Source organism: Sinocyclocheilus anshuiensis, unplaced genomic scaffold (genome assembly GCF_001515605.1).
Source record: "Sinocyclocheilus anshuiensis isolate Anshui unplaced genomic scaffold, SAMN03320099.WGS_v1.1 scaffold986, whole genome shotgun sequence".
Taxonomy (NCBI): Eukaryota; Metazoa; Chordata; class Actinopteri; order Cypriniformes; family Cyprinidae; genus Sinocyclocheilus; species Sinocyclocheilus anshuiensis.
Window position 1 is genome coordinate 69,110 of NW_015537975.1, and position 18,910 is coordinate 88,019.

Genomic DNA, 18,910 nt, shown 5'->3' on the forward strand with positions numbered 1-18,910 from the left:
ATGAAACAGTTGAGTGAATGATTCTGTGATTTACTTATGCAAAATTGTGGCATCAAAATAACTGCATAAATCACATGTCTCCACCTACTGGCATATTGGTTTAACCTGCAGAAAGGATCAGTGAATGAATCAGAACTAATAATTTTAGTGAACTGATTCAGTAGAATTGATTTATCAAGAAATTAAAATAACCACTTCACTGGAATGCAACACTTATTTTACGTGCATTAGCTTTATTTTTTTACGCAGTGTTTGTAATAAAAATCTTTTAGTGAATTATAAACAGCAATTTGGTTGGAGACTATAAATACAATATATGGAGACTATAAATAGAATAGAGTGACACCTCCAGTTTAATCCACATCCACGTACGTCCCTCAGGTCTATTGGAATCCAGAATATGAACCTCAGCAGAAATCCTGTTCTTCTAACATCACTTCTGTTGAAAGTTTTCTGTCATGCTGGCAAAAACTTTCGTACTACATCTGAACCACGCAAGGGAAGATGACAGCAGATCTGTTTAATTGCCATGTTCACAATTCCTGGAACTGCTGTGCTAACACATAAGAGAAATGAAAGTTATTGCATATTATAGAAGAATAATGGGGTTTTGTAATGTTCTGGTTTATGAAATGTCATGCATGTTGGGTGGGAGGCAGTGCCGAGGCGATCGCACAGGTAGCAATCAGTCAAAGCTAATTTCGTGTTTGTGCACTCGGCTCATTGTTCAGATCTGAATGCCATTATTATAAAGAACAAAGCCTGTCCTTTCCAACAACTGCGCTTTATCATCAGACCATGAAACAGTGCTGCAGTTACAAGATTTGGCAGTGTGTCTTTGTTGAGGAGTAACTGAGAGAAATTACTTTGGGTTGTGTCTGTATGTGTAGTGGATGTTAAAAAACAAAAAGACAGCACCTCTTACTGCGGTTTCTTGATAATGAACAGGCATGTCCTGCTTTCCAAGATATAGTCATCATAAGTATGCTGATTGCAGAATATATTAACATTGTTTTCTGAGAAGAATCGAACCACCCACACGCAAGTTATTTCTAAAGCCTTTTCTGGTTTCGCATTGTCTTGAACTGAAGAGGTTGGTGGGCAGCTCAACGAGTATTGACAGAAAGACAGATGTAAACGGGGGGCCAATCTGCCTTATGTGCATGCCCTTAACTGAATACCACTGTATGCTGCATGACCACACCGATAGCACCAGCGAAGTGGAGCTTCACCATACTTCACTTGGAACAAATCTCCGTGACATCTGACAGGTCAAACTATAGCAGTTCTAAGGAAAACTTTCTTCCTCCTCTTCCCTACGGTTGCAGTTATTATTCAATGATATGTATCTCCATAGAATCAGATGTTACTGCAAGGTAAAGCAGTTCATGCAACATTGTTTCCATTAGTTTACTAATAATAGTCTTCTTGTGGTTGCAGTTATCGGCAGGGGAAGAGATGCTTCTTTATCGGAAATACATTTGATATTTTCTCTCAGTGAAATGGTCCACACCACACTCATTACAAACCAAATGATTCAGTGATTCATAATGAATGATGATTTGTTTAAGCAATTTATAGGCCATCTCAAAATCATCCATCTTTTGCAAATCTGAAAAGTTTTCTTTTTTTTGTTTTTACAGATGCAGGTATTTCTGAATTTAATTAAAACGGAATGCTTTTCCTTAGCTGGAAATGCAATCAATAAGCAGTTCTTTTATAGCATAAGTATGTTATTTGTGTGTAAGAACAATTATTTTATTTGTAAATCTGTAGACCCAGGTGTCTGCTGTCGACATGTAAAAATGTCTATTTTAATTTATATATATATGTATTTATAGATATATAATCATTTAGTAATGTCTGTTTTATTAAAAATATAGTGACATTCTAAAGTATTTAATTTTGTGGTCAAAATTCCTACAAAAATACTATATCTGCAGTGTTTCAAAGTTATCTAGGACCAATTTTTTTAATGATATCTAGACTCCCTCTTTAATTTTCCAGAGTAGGTTCAAACACATGAAATGAATAACAGCATTTGTTCTCCCATTTGAAATCAGCCCCTGATGGTTCATTTTAATTGGCAGTTGGTCACAGTGCTTTCCAAGATATCTGTCTTCCACTCCGCTCAATTATGCTGCAGTCTCAAACACGCCAAGACGTCTTCCTGTTGCGGTAGTTTTCATTAATATAATCCACGAATAACATATTTCCTATCATTTTATTTTTTACAATTATTGCAGTTACCAGTTACAATGTCTCTTAACATATTGAAAGACACATTTGTACACATTTGTACATGTGCGCACCCACTCGTCTTGCCCCTTAAATCTGCCTCTCCTACTGTATGCAGTTTAGAATTGATTCAGAAACTGCGTTGCTTAGTTACGAGGCATTATTGCTCTTCTAAAATTGGGGGGTGGGAAGGGAACTCTCTCTCTCTGGCATGTTTCATGCAGCCACATGCTCTGTAGAAGCTTGGAACAGTTCTTTCTTTCTTTCTTTCTTTCTTTCTTTCTTTCTTTCTTTTTCTGTTTAGTGCTGCAGTCAGTGTAGTCCTTGAATAGGCACGCAATGCAACCAGAGAACTCTGACACAGGATTCCCAATACTCAAGCTCCACTCTGTTTTGAAGCTTGTTTTTTTTCCAGTCTTCATTAAAATAAAATGAGTTAAAAATTGCTGTTTGATCTTTCTTCAGTTAGCTTCTATAATGCAATTTTCTTCATAAAGAAGTCATGAATCTTCAGTTCTGTCATATCAGCATGTAAATTACCATTATAGTAGTGGCTTTATGGATTTCTACACTTCCTCATTAGGAAATACCCAATGCCTGTAAACTGCACCACCTGGGACTTTTGATTTGCAGGTATCTGTGTCCGTAGAACATATAAATCATTTTATAGCAGCTCTCGAACACATTAACCTGATAAAAGATGGATGATAGTGGATGTAACACATACCGAAGTGTCTCTCTCAGCACCTCAGCCTTCCTTTATCTGCTCCTGACTGCTGCCTCAGCTCCTTCCTAAGAAAGAACGCGCTCACGAGCGAGAGGAAGAGGGAGAGAGAGCGAGAGGACTAATGAGGGAGAGAGAGGGGGTGTGTGAGAGGAAAAAGATGCTGAATCCTGGTTGGCTAGAGAGAGTAGAGGCTGACTCAGTGGATCTGGAAGAGCAGCATGTGACAGATGCAATTCTCATCCCAGTCCTCACCATCAGACCAGGGGCTTGTTCGCCATTGGCCTCGTTCATTGGAGCGGCAATGCACGGCATACTATGCTCTCCTTTGCCAGACCCAGTGGAGCTCTCTCACTAGCGCGTATCACTTGCGCAACGAGCAGGAGATTCAGCCCAGACACACTTCAGCCCAGCGTAGAGAGCCGAGACTGAGGAAGAGGAAAGAGCAGCTCTGCCTTACTCTCTTTGCCGTTGTACGGAAGAGGAGAGAGCTGGATAACGCATTGTTGGAGGCTACTACAAAAAGCAGAGGCACGTCAGAAAAAGCCCACAAAGTGACTGTAACAGACTGATGTTTGAGGATCCGAGAGGATGAGGGAACACGCTCTCGCCGTTCCTGACTGAGGGAAAGTGAGCTTGTGCCTTTCATCTGAAACAGAGAAGCAAAAGAAAAGGCTTGTTGGGTGGACTTGTTTCACTCTCTCTTGGCTGGACTCTGTACATGGAAGCTTCAGGTCCCCCATGGCGTGTTACTACATTGTCATCAGCTCCACACACCTCAGCAATGGACACTTTCGAAACATCAAGGGAGTTTTCCGAGGTCCCCTCAGCAAGAACGGCAACAAAAACTTGGTAACTACCCTGTCTCCCTTACCAATGTGTGTTTGATCATGAGCTTAGGAAGTGTTTGCATTGAATTTGAAGCTAGTAATGTTGCTTCTGGAAACTTTTCAGTACTGTGATAAAACTTCACATGTCATACAGATGAGTATAATTAATTGATATTATGATTAGTAAAAACCAATCTGTAAAAAGGGGTAACTTGCAGTTGTTACCTTAAAGAGCTATTTCTACTTGATAAGATATTTCAATTAAATAATGTATTTAGGTTGATTCAGTGATGTTAAATGTTTTTGACTTGAATAAGACCAGTAAATTTAGATGTTACCATTTTTTCAGTTTAGATCCAATTGTAATTGTAATGATGGATTATAAGCACTTCACAAGTAATCAGACTGTAACATGAACATCAATGTAAAGCTGGCCAAGCAATAATCCTTATGGAAAAGTGTTGCGAAATGACTTCACGTTCAGTACTTCCTGTTTATGAGGAAAGTTGCAGATGGAGAAAGTGAGTTCGGCTCTAGTCCGTGACCATAACTAAATTCCTAACAGATGGATAGGGATCAAATTAATCTCTACTCACAGTCACGGCTTGGAATTTAGTCTAACCGTACTTTTCTGGTCTTGCCCTCAAAATAATCCTCCTGTTTTTGCTCTCACAAAACTGCCTCTATTTCCGCACAAACTCTGCTGTAAACCAACCATATCTAGGGCAGCACAAAAGGGAATTTTAAAACAAAATCAACGTTAGTAAAATATTATTTTTCATAATTACTCTGTGAGCAGTTTGAAGATTGTTTTTCAATTCGTTGGTGAGTTAAGCAGGATTATAAATACAAAGTAATACAATCAATGATGCAGCTGTACAGTGTAATTTAATTAAAGCGCTCTGCTCCTGAATGGAAGCATCTTTCAAAGCTTTTAAATGTGGAAGTGAAATTTCATACTCTCTTTCACTGCTTCCTTCTCAAGTTTGCCCGTGTCATCTCTGTCAGTTGGGGGAACAGAGATTTATTGACAGCAGCCTCCTCCTTTCAAAAGAATCAAAAATGATTGGAGATGAAATATTGAAGCACTTGGCTTGGGATCAAGCGCCAATGCTGCTCATCTGCCTCCCGCCTCCAGCTGAAAGGCTAATACTGAGGGAACGTTTGGGTGGCGTAACTGTGAATGCAGCAACAGATTGTTTCTCGAGCATGGACGAAAAGTAGAATGAGGTTTCGGTGGCCGTTGTCAGCTCGATCTCAATGCAATTATCAGATTTGACACATCTCCCACTCTATTGCTGGGAGAATCTGGTGTCAGTGAATGTACAATTACGGCTGAGCATTGTGTGCATCACTGCTGCCGCTTTGTAACAGTAAATTTCGTTCATTACTCCTGCCGCTGCATAGAGCAGCTGTAAATCTCATATACTCTTGCACACACACTCTCAGATGTAAGGGAATGAAAGGCAGACTAAGAAAGCTGTGCTTATCCCAGCGCTGGTGCAGTGCCATCTGGCTCCTTTTCCTGGTGCAGTGATATTTTAGTCCAGAAGAAAAGCTTTGTGCTGTAGAACATTTGTTCAGCGTGGCTCAGATGCAGAGGAAAGGAGAGGAGGAAGGATAATATCGATATAACTGTGAGAGTGTGAGTGCTCCCATAATCACTCTTATGATATGATGGACTTTTCTGCTATGAAATACATCAGTGAAATCCATCTTTGTAATTAGAGGAACTTGCTCTCCTGGCTTTCTCTGCACATCAGAGGGCTTGGTTCAAGCGAAAGAGTCAACCTGTTGATAATGTTGAGAGGAAAATGAAAACAAGACAAATTGTGTATATCTAGCGAATTGAATGACCCATAACAGCGACTTTGACACTGAGCATGTTCTACTTGCGATAGTTGTGGAGAAGAGATTAGAACATTGCATAAAACAGAACATTTAACACTGTTTGGAAACTAAAAAAAAATGTAAACAATTACAAAATTAAATGACACTCACTTTTGTTATAACTTTATTATTATTATTATTATTATTATTATTATTAACAGTATATTTAGTTTCTTTTTACATCAAGTAGTTTATTGTTTTGTAATTTGTTAAATTATAAAAAAGTAGCAAAGGAATCTTCATATCATATATTGTATACTGTCTATAATTTCTTAAACTATTTTATTAAGTTTTAAATTAAAGGTTTTATTAATATATATTAATTATTTTATTATATCACTCTAGGCCGCCGGCCATCGCTCACTCTAGGCCTCCGGCCTCCGCTCACTCTAGGCCGCCAGCCATCGCTCACTCTAGGCCTCCGGCCTCCGCTCACTCTAGCGTGTGTGATGCTGTGTTTCGTTGTGAAAGCGAAACTTCTTTGTTTGGCCTTCCAAAAATGTACACGACTAGAAATTATGTCCCCACTGTTTTTGTCTCGTCGCTCCGGCCGGGACAAGGCATCAAAATATGGCAAGGGGCATAACATTTCCGTCACACACTTGAGGTATTCGGCCAATCACAACGCACTGGATAGCTGGCCAATCAGAGCACACCTCGCTTTTCAGACCGATGAGCTTTGTAAAAATCGACGCGTTTCAGAAAGGCGGGGCATAGAGGAGAAACAATAATGTACAGTATGTGGAAAATAATGTGTTTTTTTAACCTTAAATCGCATAAACACATTTCATTACACCAAATACACAAAATAATGTTCTTTTTAGCAACATCATATGACCCCTTTAAAATATAAAGCCTATACCATTGAATAAACAGATATTTGATTGGTAATACTTTTTTTCATCTCAGACTCCAACATTACCTTCTTTTTTTAATGCCTTTTTTTTTCTTATGGTTTGGTTTGTTGCTTTGCTTTGCTTTGTTTTGTTTATTTTCCTGGTGCGATAAGGCAGAAAAAAACATCATACTATGCTGTTAAACTGAATGAGTACCTGATTGGAGCTGTGCCATGTCAGTGGACTCTTATAAAGTCAGACACTGAGTGAACACCAGCGCCTGAGTGGAAATTTGCAGCTTGCTGTAGCTTTCATGAACATGCATATCAACCATAGACTGTATAAAAACATGAACGTAGTGTCCGTGACGTCACCCGTAGATTTCTGAAGAGCGTTTTTGAAGCTCAAAGTGGGCGGAGCGGGCCGTCGCCATCTTGGCAGCGCGTCACCGCGTCACTCCCGGATAATCGAAAATGGGCAAAGAGGCAGGAGCTGGTTTCTGAAACCACGCCCACCTTGCTCGACGGCAGTGACAGCAGTGGCAATCCACCTGTCACTCAAGTGGCCACGCCCTTAATTATGCAGAACTTTAAGGCTTAATATAATTGAAACGGATGAATTATAAAAAAATTCACCCCACTCACAGTTGTCATGAAGGGCAAAATTAGCTATATAGACCAAATACAGTTTTTGTACCAGGCTTTAAACATATTTTTTTCTGCTGTAAAGTTGGGCATTTTAACATGGGGAGTCTATGGGACTGACGGCAGCCAGTCGATGAATTGCAGTTTTAGTCACTTCCGTGTTGGTTTCACGAGAGAGACCGGAAAGTTGCCGCTTGATATCAATGTGGTTATTTCAATGCTCATATTGATTTCCTCACAGTCGCTGCTAAGTCAGCCCATCTCCCTGCTGAGCTGTGATGTGAGCATCCATTTCCACTCAGTGATGCCCCTTTCAGACACCACTGTGCTCTGGGAAAGGATCCTTACGCTGAATATATATACAGTATGTATGGCCACAGTGCCTCTATTGGCAGATGCATGGCAGTGTGAACAGGTGTTATAATCAACTCTTGTGCTGATTGCACAGGGGTCCTGGGCGATTGTGTAGATTGGATGTTGCTAATGTGATATGCATAATTGCCATTGTCGTCCAAAGCACAAAAGTCTGTGAAGCCCTAAACACCATCGCCTGTGTGCAAGAGCTGAGGCAGCAGCAAACTAGCTTAATCGCAGAGAGCTAGAGAGAAAGAGACTAAAACAGTGGGAGGAAAGGGATTGAAAAAGGGCAAAATGTTATTATGTTCCTCTTACCCTTTGTCTTTCCCTGCTGCGAAAGCTGGCCCGACAATTTGCATTGTGGGAACACAATGCGTGTGTGTACAGACGCGCTCCAAGTTCCTTCCTAATTGAGAATTACAGCAGAAATCCAGCTTTAGCAGTGACCAGGCCCCCGTGCACAAGCTCTGCTGCGGGATAATTAATGTAGTGGCGATTAGACGATTAGCCTCTGCAACCTTTTGCTACGTTTTACCGCGCGGCCCCATCCAGGTGCGAGGGAGAAACGAGCGTTTAGATATAACACCATGCAGCATGCATTATTTACAGAGAGGTAGAACCCAGGGCTTGTCATCACTGCCGAATGCAGACAGATGTAGTTAACTTTACACACGCCCGAGACAAATGTGTGGCACGCTCACACTCGGCTGATTAAAATTCACTCCATTCATGGCCTTCTGTTACTCATAAATGCCAGGTTCATTTAAATACCCTGAACGTGGCGTTTTGCTTGCTAGTGCTGCATCAATTTCACTTCACAGTGCTGTTAACTTTATAACAATGGAATCATTCTCTCTGAACCTCGCAGACACGGTGTTTGTTTCTTTGTGAGTGTGTGTCTGTGTGTGCTTTGGCGGTATTCACTGTGACAAATCAAATCTCTTGCCCTGGTTGTGTTGTTCTCCTCCTCTGTGCACAAAAGAGGCACGGTGCAGATTCCAGGGGCCCTTATAAAAGTGCTAATCCCATGTTTTCTACTGACGGTGAACCCATTTTCACACTGATTCACAGAAAATACCCCATTGAATAAACTGTGTACTTTGAAGGCACAAAGGCAGAGCAGGGTTTCACTGTAGGCTTGCTGCTGAGGTATAATAGCACAATTACACAGTAGCATGGCGGCTTTACCCTTTCTCCTTCCTGTATTCGGCTCACCTGATGTCCGTAGATGAAATGTTCATGGTCATCCTATGCTGTCAACCCATTGTTGTTGTCTTACCCTCATAAATATTTAAGTCGCTGGTCACAAGGATCTATAATTTACCTGCTGTTTCAATGCAGAATAACCGCCTAACGCGGTGAGACCGATCTCCTGCTCTGAAGCGCCCGCCTCTATATAATCGCTTGAACTTTGCCAGGCTTTTTTGTACACATCGGAAAGGTTTTGCACTCGTAAGCAGTGGAGTAAAAATACCCTTCCAGCCTTGAGCTGTGGCCTTGTACAACTGAAGGGCAGCATATAGAGCGGCTTCCTTATAGCGTTCCTGCCTCCTAAGGGACGGATACTGCTATACCATAGACTGTGACATATCCACTCTGAACCTGAAAGCATATGATAGTTCACCCAGAAGTGTTCAGTATTTACTGTACTCCAAACCTGTTGAGTATGCTGTTATTTTTTCAGTGGAATGCAAAAGGATAATTTTTGAAGAATATTTATGTAGTGGTTTATAATATATAGACATTTCATAGTGACCACTAGCTTTAAAAAGTAGAAGAAACATTTTGATGTTTTAACTTTTTAACTTTTATGCATTTGGCAGACACCTTTATACTTTTACATGCATTATACATACACTGCCATTTACAAAATGGTACTTCCTAAATAAATTTTAATGCATAATACTATTAATTTCAGCAAAAATGCATGAAAGTGATCAAAAGTGACAGTAAAGACATAATGCTACAAAATATTTGGATTTAAATGAAACATTTTTTTCTATAAATCAAAGAAATCTGTGGGGGGGGTGGGGTGCATCATTGTTTCCACAAAAATGTTAATTAGTACCACTGTCATCATATTAGAATGGTTTCTGAAGGATCATGTGACACTGATGACTGGAGTAATAGCTGCTGAAAATTCAGCTTTGCATCAGAAATAAATTACATTTTAAAATATATCTCAATAGAAAACAGTTATTTTAAATTATAATGATATTTCACAAGATTGCTGTTTTTACTGTAGTTTTGAGCAAATGAATATAGTCTTGGTGAGCATACTGTAAGAGACATATTTAAAAAAAACAAAATCTTTTAGACCAAACTTTTGAATGGCAGTGTACATTTTATCAATTCATGCATTCCCAGGGAAATATACCTTATAACTTTGGGTTGTTTACTGCTATCTGAGTTGCAAAAAAAACATAAAAGTCGTCTTGATATTAAGTCTAGTCTTCTGCTACGTGATAGCTTTGTGTAAGCACACTAATATGTAAGTCAGTATTCATTGATTCATTTATCATTGCAGCATCCCTGGTTTCATTTAATTATATTTGGTCATGAGATACAATGCTTTTTGTTATTAAGGATATGAAAAATGTTTGAACTGCAATTTTTTTTTTAATTATACCATGATGACTTTGAATATAAGCTAAAAAACCTCTTAATAATTCTCCTTTTGTGTTAATAAAATAAAATAAATAAATAAAAGCATACAGGTTTGGAATGACACGAGGTTGAGTAAATGATGACAATATTCATTTTTATGTGAACTGTCCCTTTAACACTTTATATGCTTGTTTGTTTATGATAAAAAATAGAAATGCAGAGTGAAATATGCAGTACAATGAATGCAGTAGGTATGGGAAGGCACAGGTGCAGTGCTGGAAAGAGAGCCCTGTGGTTGTGCCAGTAATTGAACGAGTCCCCATCGTTGCTCATAGCCACTCACCGCAATATGACTGCTGAGAGCCTTTTAATGTTCCCCATTCCTTTGAGTGATTTTATAATGCAGAGCATCCCAGCTGCCTCATCTTACTTGATTCGATGCTTGATAGAAGTGAAGCGCTTCTTTTCCTCCTTTAAAAAAAAAATATATATATATAAAAAATTCCGCAGAAGACCAAGCAAGCTTGTAAAAACTGAGTAACACAGCAGTAGACCTTCAGCTCATTGAGCTTCACTGCTGCCCACCTCCCGATTTACTGGAGCTGATCACGGGGAGACGAGCGCCAGTGGGCCGTGTTTGCGATTGAGCACAGATGGAGATGCAGAGAGGGGCTGTGAGGAGTCCTCCAGGTGACCACATTATTTCTGATGAGCTCTGAGTTAAGTGTGTAGGTGTTCACTGTACCCCCTACCACTCTCGATCTCTCCCTCTATCTGTGTAGTATTCAGATGCTTCAGCAAGCAATGCTATTATTAATGCTGCATACTAGACCTTTTGTCTTTGACACAAGTCAATTACTTTCTGCTCTGCTCTCATACTGCTCTTTCATTTTCTCACTCTACCTTGTAACACTTTTTTTCTCTTCCTTTCTAAATCCAACCTGATCTCATTACTATTCATAAGTATTTGTACTTAGAGTGTGGTTCTAGCGCACATACAGTACATTTTTTGTACATTTGGAGAGACATTAAACGATATTCATGTATTGACAGCATCTAATAGTTTGTGGAAATTATACGTTACTTTTATTGTATTTATAATAAATGAGATGTCTACATGAAAGTAAAAATGAGATGACTAAATTAAATATTAAAAACGTAACACGATTTTCGTATTGTCTCCCTTACCTAATTTGACATTTAATGTTTCATTCTGACCGATTTCTAAAATGAAGTCTGAACCATTGTGCCTGCACTTGCACACAAATCAGATTTGTGACATGTTAAGATGGTAATGTTATACTGTAACATTAAACACTGTTACAAATTTACTTCAGACTTTCAGCTTTGAGCTTGAACTGAGCTTTGATGATAATTAAATTCAACAATACAAAGTGCAAACTACTTTTATAAGTCCCAAAGAGAGTACAAGGGCTGTGATGTTTCCGTCAGGTATATCTGAAATTGAAGACACCACAATAATAAAAAAGCACGTAACAAAGTGTCTGCAGCAGATAATGCCGCAGATAATCCAAATGATCTCAAAACCCAATGATTCAGTGCCATGAACTTAATAAACTGTGGTAAAATCCAGCCACTGGATGCTATTCAGTACAGACCATCTGAGATTGACAGAAAATCTGAGCAGGTCCAGTCCATGCTGCTGAATCATAAATGTCCCAGAGATGCCAGAGTGATGGTACTGTAGTTACAATTTACTGTAAATATAGCAGGGACACATTTATAGCACATTTCATTGTCAGCAAGTAGCGTGGTGTGCTGTTGTTGTAAATTTGAGTGAATAAAACTTTTACCTCAAACTTACAGTACATTGCATTTTTTTTTTCCAAGTATGGTGCAGTTTCTGATAAAATGTAGTTGGCATAATTGTAAGCAAAAGGGTGCTATTAGTGTCCTTGTATGGCACAAAAAAAAGAAAACAAATTGTTCTAAAATAATACTGAAACTTGAATACAAAATGTAAATAAATAAATAAATAAAACTATAATAATGCTGATCTTCTTGCCTGGAAAGTATTCAGGTATTTGTAAGAGTGGCTTTCCTGTCTTACAGTGGTATATTTTCTTCCTCTACTCCAGAGAGAGAGAGAGAGAGAGAGAGAGAGAGAGAGAGAGGCTTAAAGTCTCTATTTGTGGTTGTTAATTATTCAAGTGTCGTCACCTTCGTCTCTTGGCAAAATGGAATCAGGCAGCAGTGGCTGTGCTGTCTCCTGCCAGCCGCCTCTTAATCTGCAATCATTTAGATCCGGGAGGTAGTCAGGGTCAGACACTGTCACTTGAGCTTCATTTCAGACTGATTTATGTTTAAGTGTACAAAATAACTGTAGCAAATAGATCCATCAGAACTACCTAATCACCATAAACATTCACTACAAAATTCTGATTATATTTTGCTGGCTACAGTTTCGAAACACTTTTCTGTTTGATACATTTGTTTAGCCGTTGAATATTGAACTGCAACGTGTGTGTGCATGAACCTGATTGTGTATTTGTGTCTGTGCCTTGTTTTCTCATTTCTCTTCTGTGTATCTGTGCACGTCAATGTGTTTGTGTTCCAAACACATTTAAAATCTCTCACCATGGTTTGCCGGGAGACTGAGACTAATCAAAATGGTATTGAAATCACTGACGAAATGACATAGTATAATCTGTTTTTAAATGGGTTTATATGTATCTCCTTTGCTATATATAAAAATTAGTGCTGTCAATCAATTAAAAAAAAACTAATTAATTGCATGTTTTTCTTAAATTAATAGTGATTAATCCCACCTAGCATTAATGTTTTTAAATATGCTTTTATATTGCAATAATTTCACATTCAATCTTCAAATTAATGTAGAAACAACATAAAGACGGTATATTTTTAATATTTTTTTAATGGCATCTTTTTTGACTGAAGGCGTTTATCACTGATACCAATACTACTGTTGTCTCTATGAAATTGTTTTTTCGCCCTAATATTTAACCATTGACTATAGCCATTCAACATTACAGTATAATTGAGAGCTATCAATTTTAACATTTATTAGACTTGAAACAATAACTTCTAATTTAAGTGAACGTAAAACAATCTTCACATAAACTCATTATAATAAATGTCATATTCAGCTACCTGTGCCTTTCAGCAAGTAGAAAATTAAATATACAGAAATTGATAAAGTTATCAAACACTAAATTCTAAATTAAATGTAGATAAATCCTTAAAGCTACAAAAGTTATTGATTTCCTCTTTTTTTCTTTTTCTTTCGTTCTTTGATTAACAGACATCACAGCAGCTGGGTTATTAGGTTATTTTGGCTGCTTTAAGAGCTGCTGCTGCTGAACATGACACGGATCTGACACACATCATATTTTCTCACAACTCTTTACCTTTTCTGACCCACTTCAGGTCTTAAAGTCTCTACTAATGAGCTGACGGGTTGAATCAGGTGCGTTAGATGAGGGAGACAGTGCTGGGCTGCTCCAGGACAGTTTTGAAAACCACTGTACTGTATCAGAGACGTGCTCTTAAATGTGACTCATATATAACAAATACTTACATGCACGGTTTTAAGGCTTTTTTTTTTGGTAACTTCATGACTTAACTGATGACATAACTATGACATTGCATGCTCGTAGTTTCTTTCGCACTTTAATATGAAATTATACAGTGCGCACCACTGCATTTGTGTGTGCAATTGAAGAGCACGTACTAGTACGAGCACAGCATAAAGGCTGACAGGACAGGAACATTTGGTTTCACTTTATTTTGATGGTCCTTTTAACACATTCTGTTGAGTATAAGTAACGTTGCAGCTACATGTCTACTAACTCTCATTGGAGTATTAGTGGAGTATTAGTAGACTGGTAGGGTTAGGGTTAGAATAAATTGACATGTACTTGCAAAGTTACTTATAGTCAGTAGAATGTATGTTGGGAGACCATGACAATAAAGAGTTAGCAGATATTAACTTAAGCAAACAGTCTACTAATACTCTGATGAGAGTTAGTAACATTATTTATTGTCAACAGAATGTTCAAAAGGGACCATCAAAATAAAGTGTTACCGAAAATTTATTTTTGCTGACAACATCTCATCTGATGTTCTACTGAACCTCCCTCGTCACCTGTACCTTTTATTTCGTGCTTGTTTGACTAGTGCCCGTTCACCGCGGGGCGCCCTCAAGCACGGGGCCCGGTGCACCATTTGCACCCCCCTAAGGATGGCCCTGTATAAATATATTTATATATATATATGGATGACGTCAATTTAAAAAGAAAAAAAATAGGGTCACTCTTAAAAAAGTTTGAAAACCGCTGTTGTTTTAGAGGCTCTAAAAATGAAGATAATTTTCATTGTATCTGTTTGCTTGAATGAAAGACAGGTTGTGTGAAATGATTATTTTTGTAGAGCCAGATTTCTTACAATAAAGTCTGTCCCACTTTGCAATTTTGGCCAATTATTCTGGCCAAGAACTGCCCACTTAGACAGGAAGCAGCTGTCTGACAGACATGCAAAATGTCCACAACTACAATTGGCTTTTTAAGGATGATAAATCTGAAATTGATATCACATTCAAATAATGTGCGCTGCTATCTTTACAGACTATCGTATTGTAACCCAAACGGAACAAATTTCTGGATAAATTATTATGATTATTATTATGATTATTATGACTATTATTATCATATAAGAAATGTTTACAAAATATTTACACAAACATTTTTTGTAATTGTTTTTTTGTGAGTAGTCTTTCGGTTGTTAACATGAGTAACTCTTTGAATGAAGATTATTTGAAGATTACTCTTATTTGAAGAAGTTATTGAAACAAGTTTCTGATGCTCACAAAGGCTGCAATTATTTGATCAAAATACTCTAAAAAGAGTAATATTGTGAAATATTTTTATAATTTAAAATAACTTTTTTCTCTTTGAATATGTATTGAAAAATGTAATGTATTCATGTGATGGCAAAGCTGAATTTTCAGCAGCCATTCCTTCAGAAATCATTCTAGTATGTTGATTTGATGAAACATTTGAAACATTTCTTATTATAAATGTTGAAAACAGTTGTGCTGCTTAACTTTTTGTGTGGAAACTGTGATAAAAAAAAAAAATCAGGATTCTTTGATGAATAGAAAGTTTAAAAGAACAGCATTTATTTTAAAAAGCAAACTTTTTTAAAAAAAAAAAAAAAAAAAGTAAACATCTTTAATGTACTTTTGAGCAATTTAATGCATACTTGTTGAATAAAAGTATTAATAAAAGGAATAAAAAGATCTTACTGACCCCATACCTTTGAATGATAGTGTACCGTATTAAGTTATGATAATCAATAATGTTTGATATCTGCTTGTGGTTAGATCAATTTGGATCTCTTTCTCTGATCAAGTCTTCTCATTCTGCAGAAGCTATGATCTGGACTTCAGAGTAGAGAAAACCTTCAGCCTTTCATGTGGTAGCCATGGTGATTATTGACATTTAAATCCCTGTTTCAAAGCTTTAATAAACACCTAAGCAGATAACAAAGCGATCCTTGTTGAGGTTCGGTTCAGAAAACCGGTTGACTTGCGACCCTAAGATATAAACGTCATTGTTGCCTGTCAGCCGTTTAAAGTCTGTGGTGTTTCACTTCATATAGTGCACGTGCACACGATCACAGCAATTTCACGGCATTCTGCCCCTGCGCTCTGGTGCGAAACCGCTTGTCTTGCGGTGTGCATGGTGAGATGAAAGTTTAACAAACAAATAGACACACAGTGCCAAATAAGAGAGCGCTGTGACAAGGTTTTAGCCATAAACTCCATAGCATTTGAAATCTGGTTGAAAAGAATAGCTGCTATTGTGTACAGGCCCTTTTTTATCATGTCACAACGGCTGAGAGACAGTGTGAAAGATAAAGTTTTAATATGTGCATATTTCACACCGCAGAGGCACACGTTGCATCAGGCAGAGTTTAAAGGTCTCTCTGATTTGGGATGCTGAAGTACTGCAGAATCTCTTTTAGCCTCTGAGGCTGACCAAAGGACAGGGTGTGTGTGCATTCTATCCCTTAATCCCTCTCTCCTTCCTGATGGTGTTCTAGGACAGTCCCCAAAGCAACCTCTGAATGACCCCTGTAATCTCTCCTTTCTAATGACATAACCAATTTCACTCTAAACTTCTTCTCAAGTATTTCTATTGTAGACAATGCTGTCATCACCGACCCTATAATCGATATCATGCAGACTTTCTATTCCGATACCCGACTGGGGCTTTAAATCTGAAGATAGATGTGTCTTAGAGCCGAGAAATAAGATTGAGAAGCTGCATTTGTGAGTGAGATGCTCACCATGCCAGAAGAGACTGAAGACAACAACAAACCCTTGCATATTTCAGCTCTGACCATTAATTCAGCATCACATATCGACATACGTTATTCACCTAATGCAAATAGTGCATCTGACTGAAAAGTGCCCTTAAAAGTGCCCGTTTGACGCATTAGCGCGAGAGGCGTCTTTATTTTGCATTACACCCTCAGTTAGTTCTTTCTTTAGCTTTACACAAAGGGTTCTGAAGATCACATAGAGCTTCAAATTCTCTAAACCTGCCGGTGATTTGTAAGGCTAGTACCTCCATACCTTCATTAGAATTCTCCCATAGAAAAAGCATTGATTTTTTTTGGTCTGGCAGCCCAGCCGATCCTCAGAATTTATCTTCCTCTGGTCTCTTATTTAATCTCTGCTTGAAACAACAGCAGCGGTAATGGCAGTGGAAGGATCCCGGGAATGTGCATGGTCAGCATGAAGAGAGATAGAGTTGGTGCTGGCTGTGTAAATTAAAGCAGCAGAGCTCAAAGAGACAGCTTTATGGAGCAGGTTCTCACTCTCTGTGTGTGTGTGTGTGTGTGTGTGTGTGTGTGTGTGTGTGTGTGTGTGTGTGTGTGTGTCGTTTTCTGCGTGCGGGGTTTCTGTGTGTGTGATGATGCAGTTGAGATCGTAAATGTCATTTCAAACACTTATCCTCTTTATTAGAATGTTTCCACCTGTGTGAAAACATTATCTCCCTTATAATTTTCAGTTTCCTCTTCTATTCTGGATGAATAGTGAATTTGACTCTGTTTCTATACCTACAGCTTCTTTCACCTTAATACATATTCAGAACTGATTTAAAATGCATTTTTAGGTCCTGCAACTCTCAATATCCAGCTCATGAATTGACTGCTTTACCGCAAGTGCTAGGTTTGCAAGAGCAGACCACCTTGAGTTAGCTTTAATAGCATAGTTCATCATTTACTCACCCTCACATTATTCACTTTATTCTCTGGAACATGAAAGAATATATTTCAAAACATTTCTCAGCTGTTTTTGTCTGTTTAACAAAAGTCAAAAGGGTCCAAAACTTTCAAGCTACAAAAAGGACATAAAGGTAGTATTAAATTAATCTATTCAACTCCAAATCCTCTGAAGTATACTTGGTATACTGCCAGGAAAACTTTGTATACTTGAATATACTTTGTATACTGCCAGGAAAAATTTGCAAAAATTCTACCTTTAGGAGTACAACAGATTGTCACTGGGGCAGTACCCTTAAAGGGGCAACTTTGCACCTCATCTACCCCTTAAAGTGTGCATATTAGTACCTAATATTATGAAAATTCAAAGTACTAATATGAGCCTTTTAGGGGTAAATGAAGCGTCGCTTTAAGGGTGACACATTTTTTTTTTCTTGAGAGTGTATGGTAAACAGATTGAATGTAGGTCTTTATTCAATCTCTGATTAAATCAAAACATTGATCAACGCATGAATACACAGACTAAATTAAATATGGCGTTGATCGATGTTTTGTTTTGATTTGATTTGAGGGGATTCAATTTCTGTTCATGACACATTGAGCTTGCTGCTTCTGAAGGTTTGGGATATATCAGTCAAGTCATATGGATTAAATTCACTCTGTCCTTTTTGGACTTTTGGAACCCACTGACTTTTATTGTATGGACAAAAGCAGTTGTTCAAAATATCTTTATTTGTAGTTTTGCAGAAGAAGGTAGTCGACATGAGGGTGAGTAAATGATGACAGAGTTTACATAATTGGGTGAACTATCCCTTTAATAATATTCAAAACTGATTTAAAAATGCACTCTTGATTCCAGCAACTCTTAGTGTCCTGCTCATAAATTGAGTGCTTTACCACAGTGCTGTAAACCCGAACAGTACTACTAACTTATAAAGATTAAGAACACTGCAATTAAAGTCTGAACGAGGAATTTAGTTTTATTTTTGTGCGGCTCAACAGTTTTGAGTAAACGCTTCTATTTAAATTATTATTTTTAAGTTTACTGAGTGACGTAAAGTGACGTCACCTCGTTGCTCTAACCGACGTTCAGAAGAATCCATTCAACATGGCGGAGACTCGCAAGCGACCGGAGCAAACTTAATGGAACAACTTGTAAGTAAATCAAAACAACTGTGACAATTTCTTATTTGCTTTTTGAGTGTTGTAAGGATATCATGATAAAGGAATAGTTTCATTTTTGGGAAACGCTGTTTTTACACAGCGCTGTAAAGCGCGGCATTTCCCTAGTGCTTTTGAATGCGCATTTTGAATGCTATTTTAGCGTCACTGCTTATAGTATAATGTTAACGTCAAAGAAGGGCACTAATGTTAACGTTAGCCGGCATTTTTTCAGTAAACGCAGTCCTAACGTAACGTTACGTTTTGAATGTCGCTGCTGTTAACGGCAATGTTTAGGGCTGCGTTTCTCAAAAGCATCGTGAGCTAAGTCGATTGTTGAGACCATTTGGT

General features: G+C 38.1%; 1 protein-coding gene across 1 annotated transcript in view; it reads left to right on the top strand.

Annotated features, from left to right (window-relative positions):
* The first annotated feature begins 3,121 nt into the window (after positions 1–3,121).
* Positions 3,122–18,910, top strand: part of LOC107672201 (zinc finger protein 804A-like) — a 53,231-nt gene continuing 37,442 nt past the window's right edge. The window contains exon 1 of the mRNA XM_016465296.1: positions 3,122–3,814. Within this exon, the coding sequence (XP_016320782.1) occupies positions 3,704–3,814 (111 nt within the window). The 5' untranslated portion in view covers positions 3,122–3,703. The remainder of the gene's footprint in view (positions 3,815–18,910) is intronic.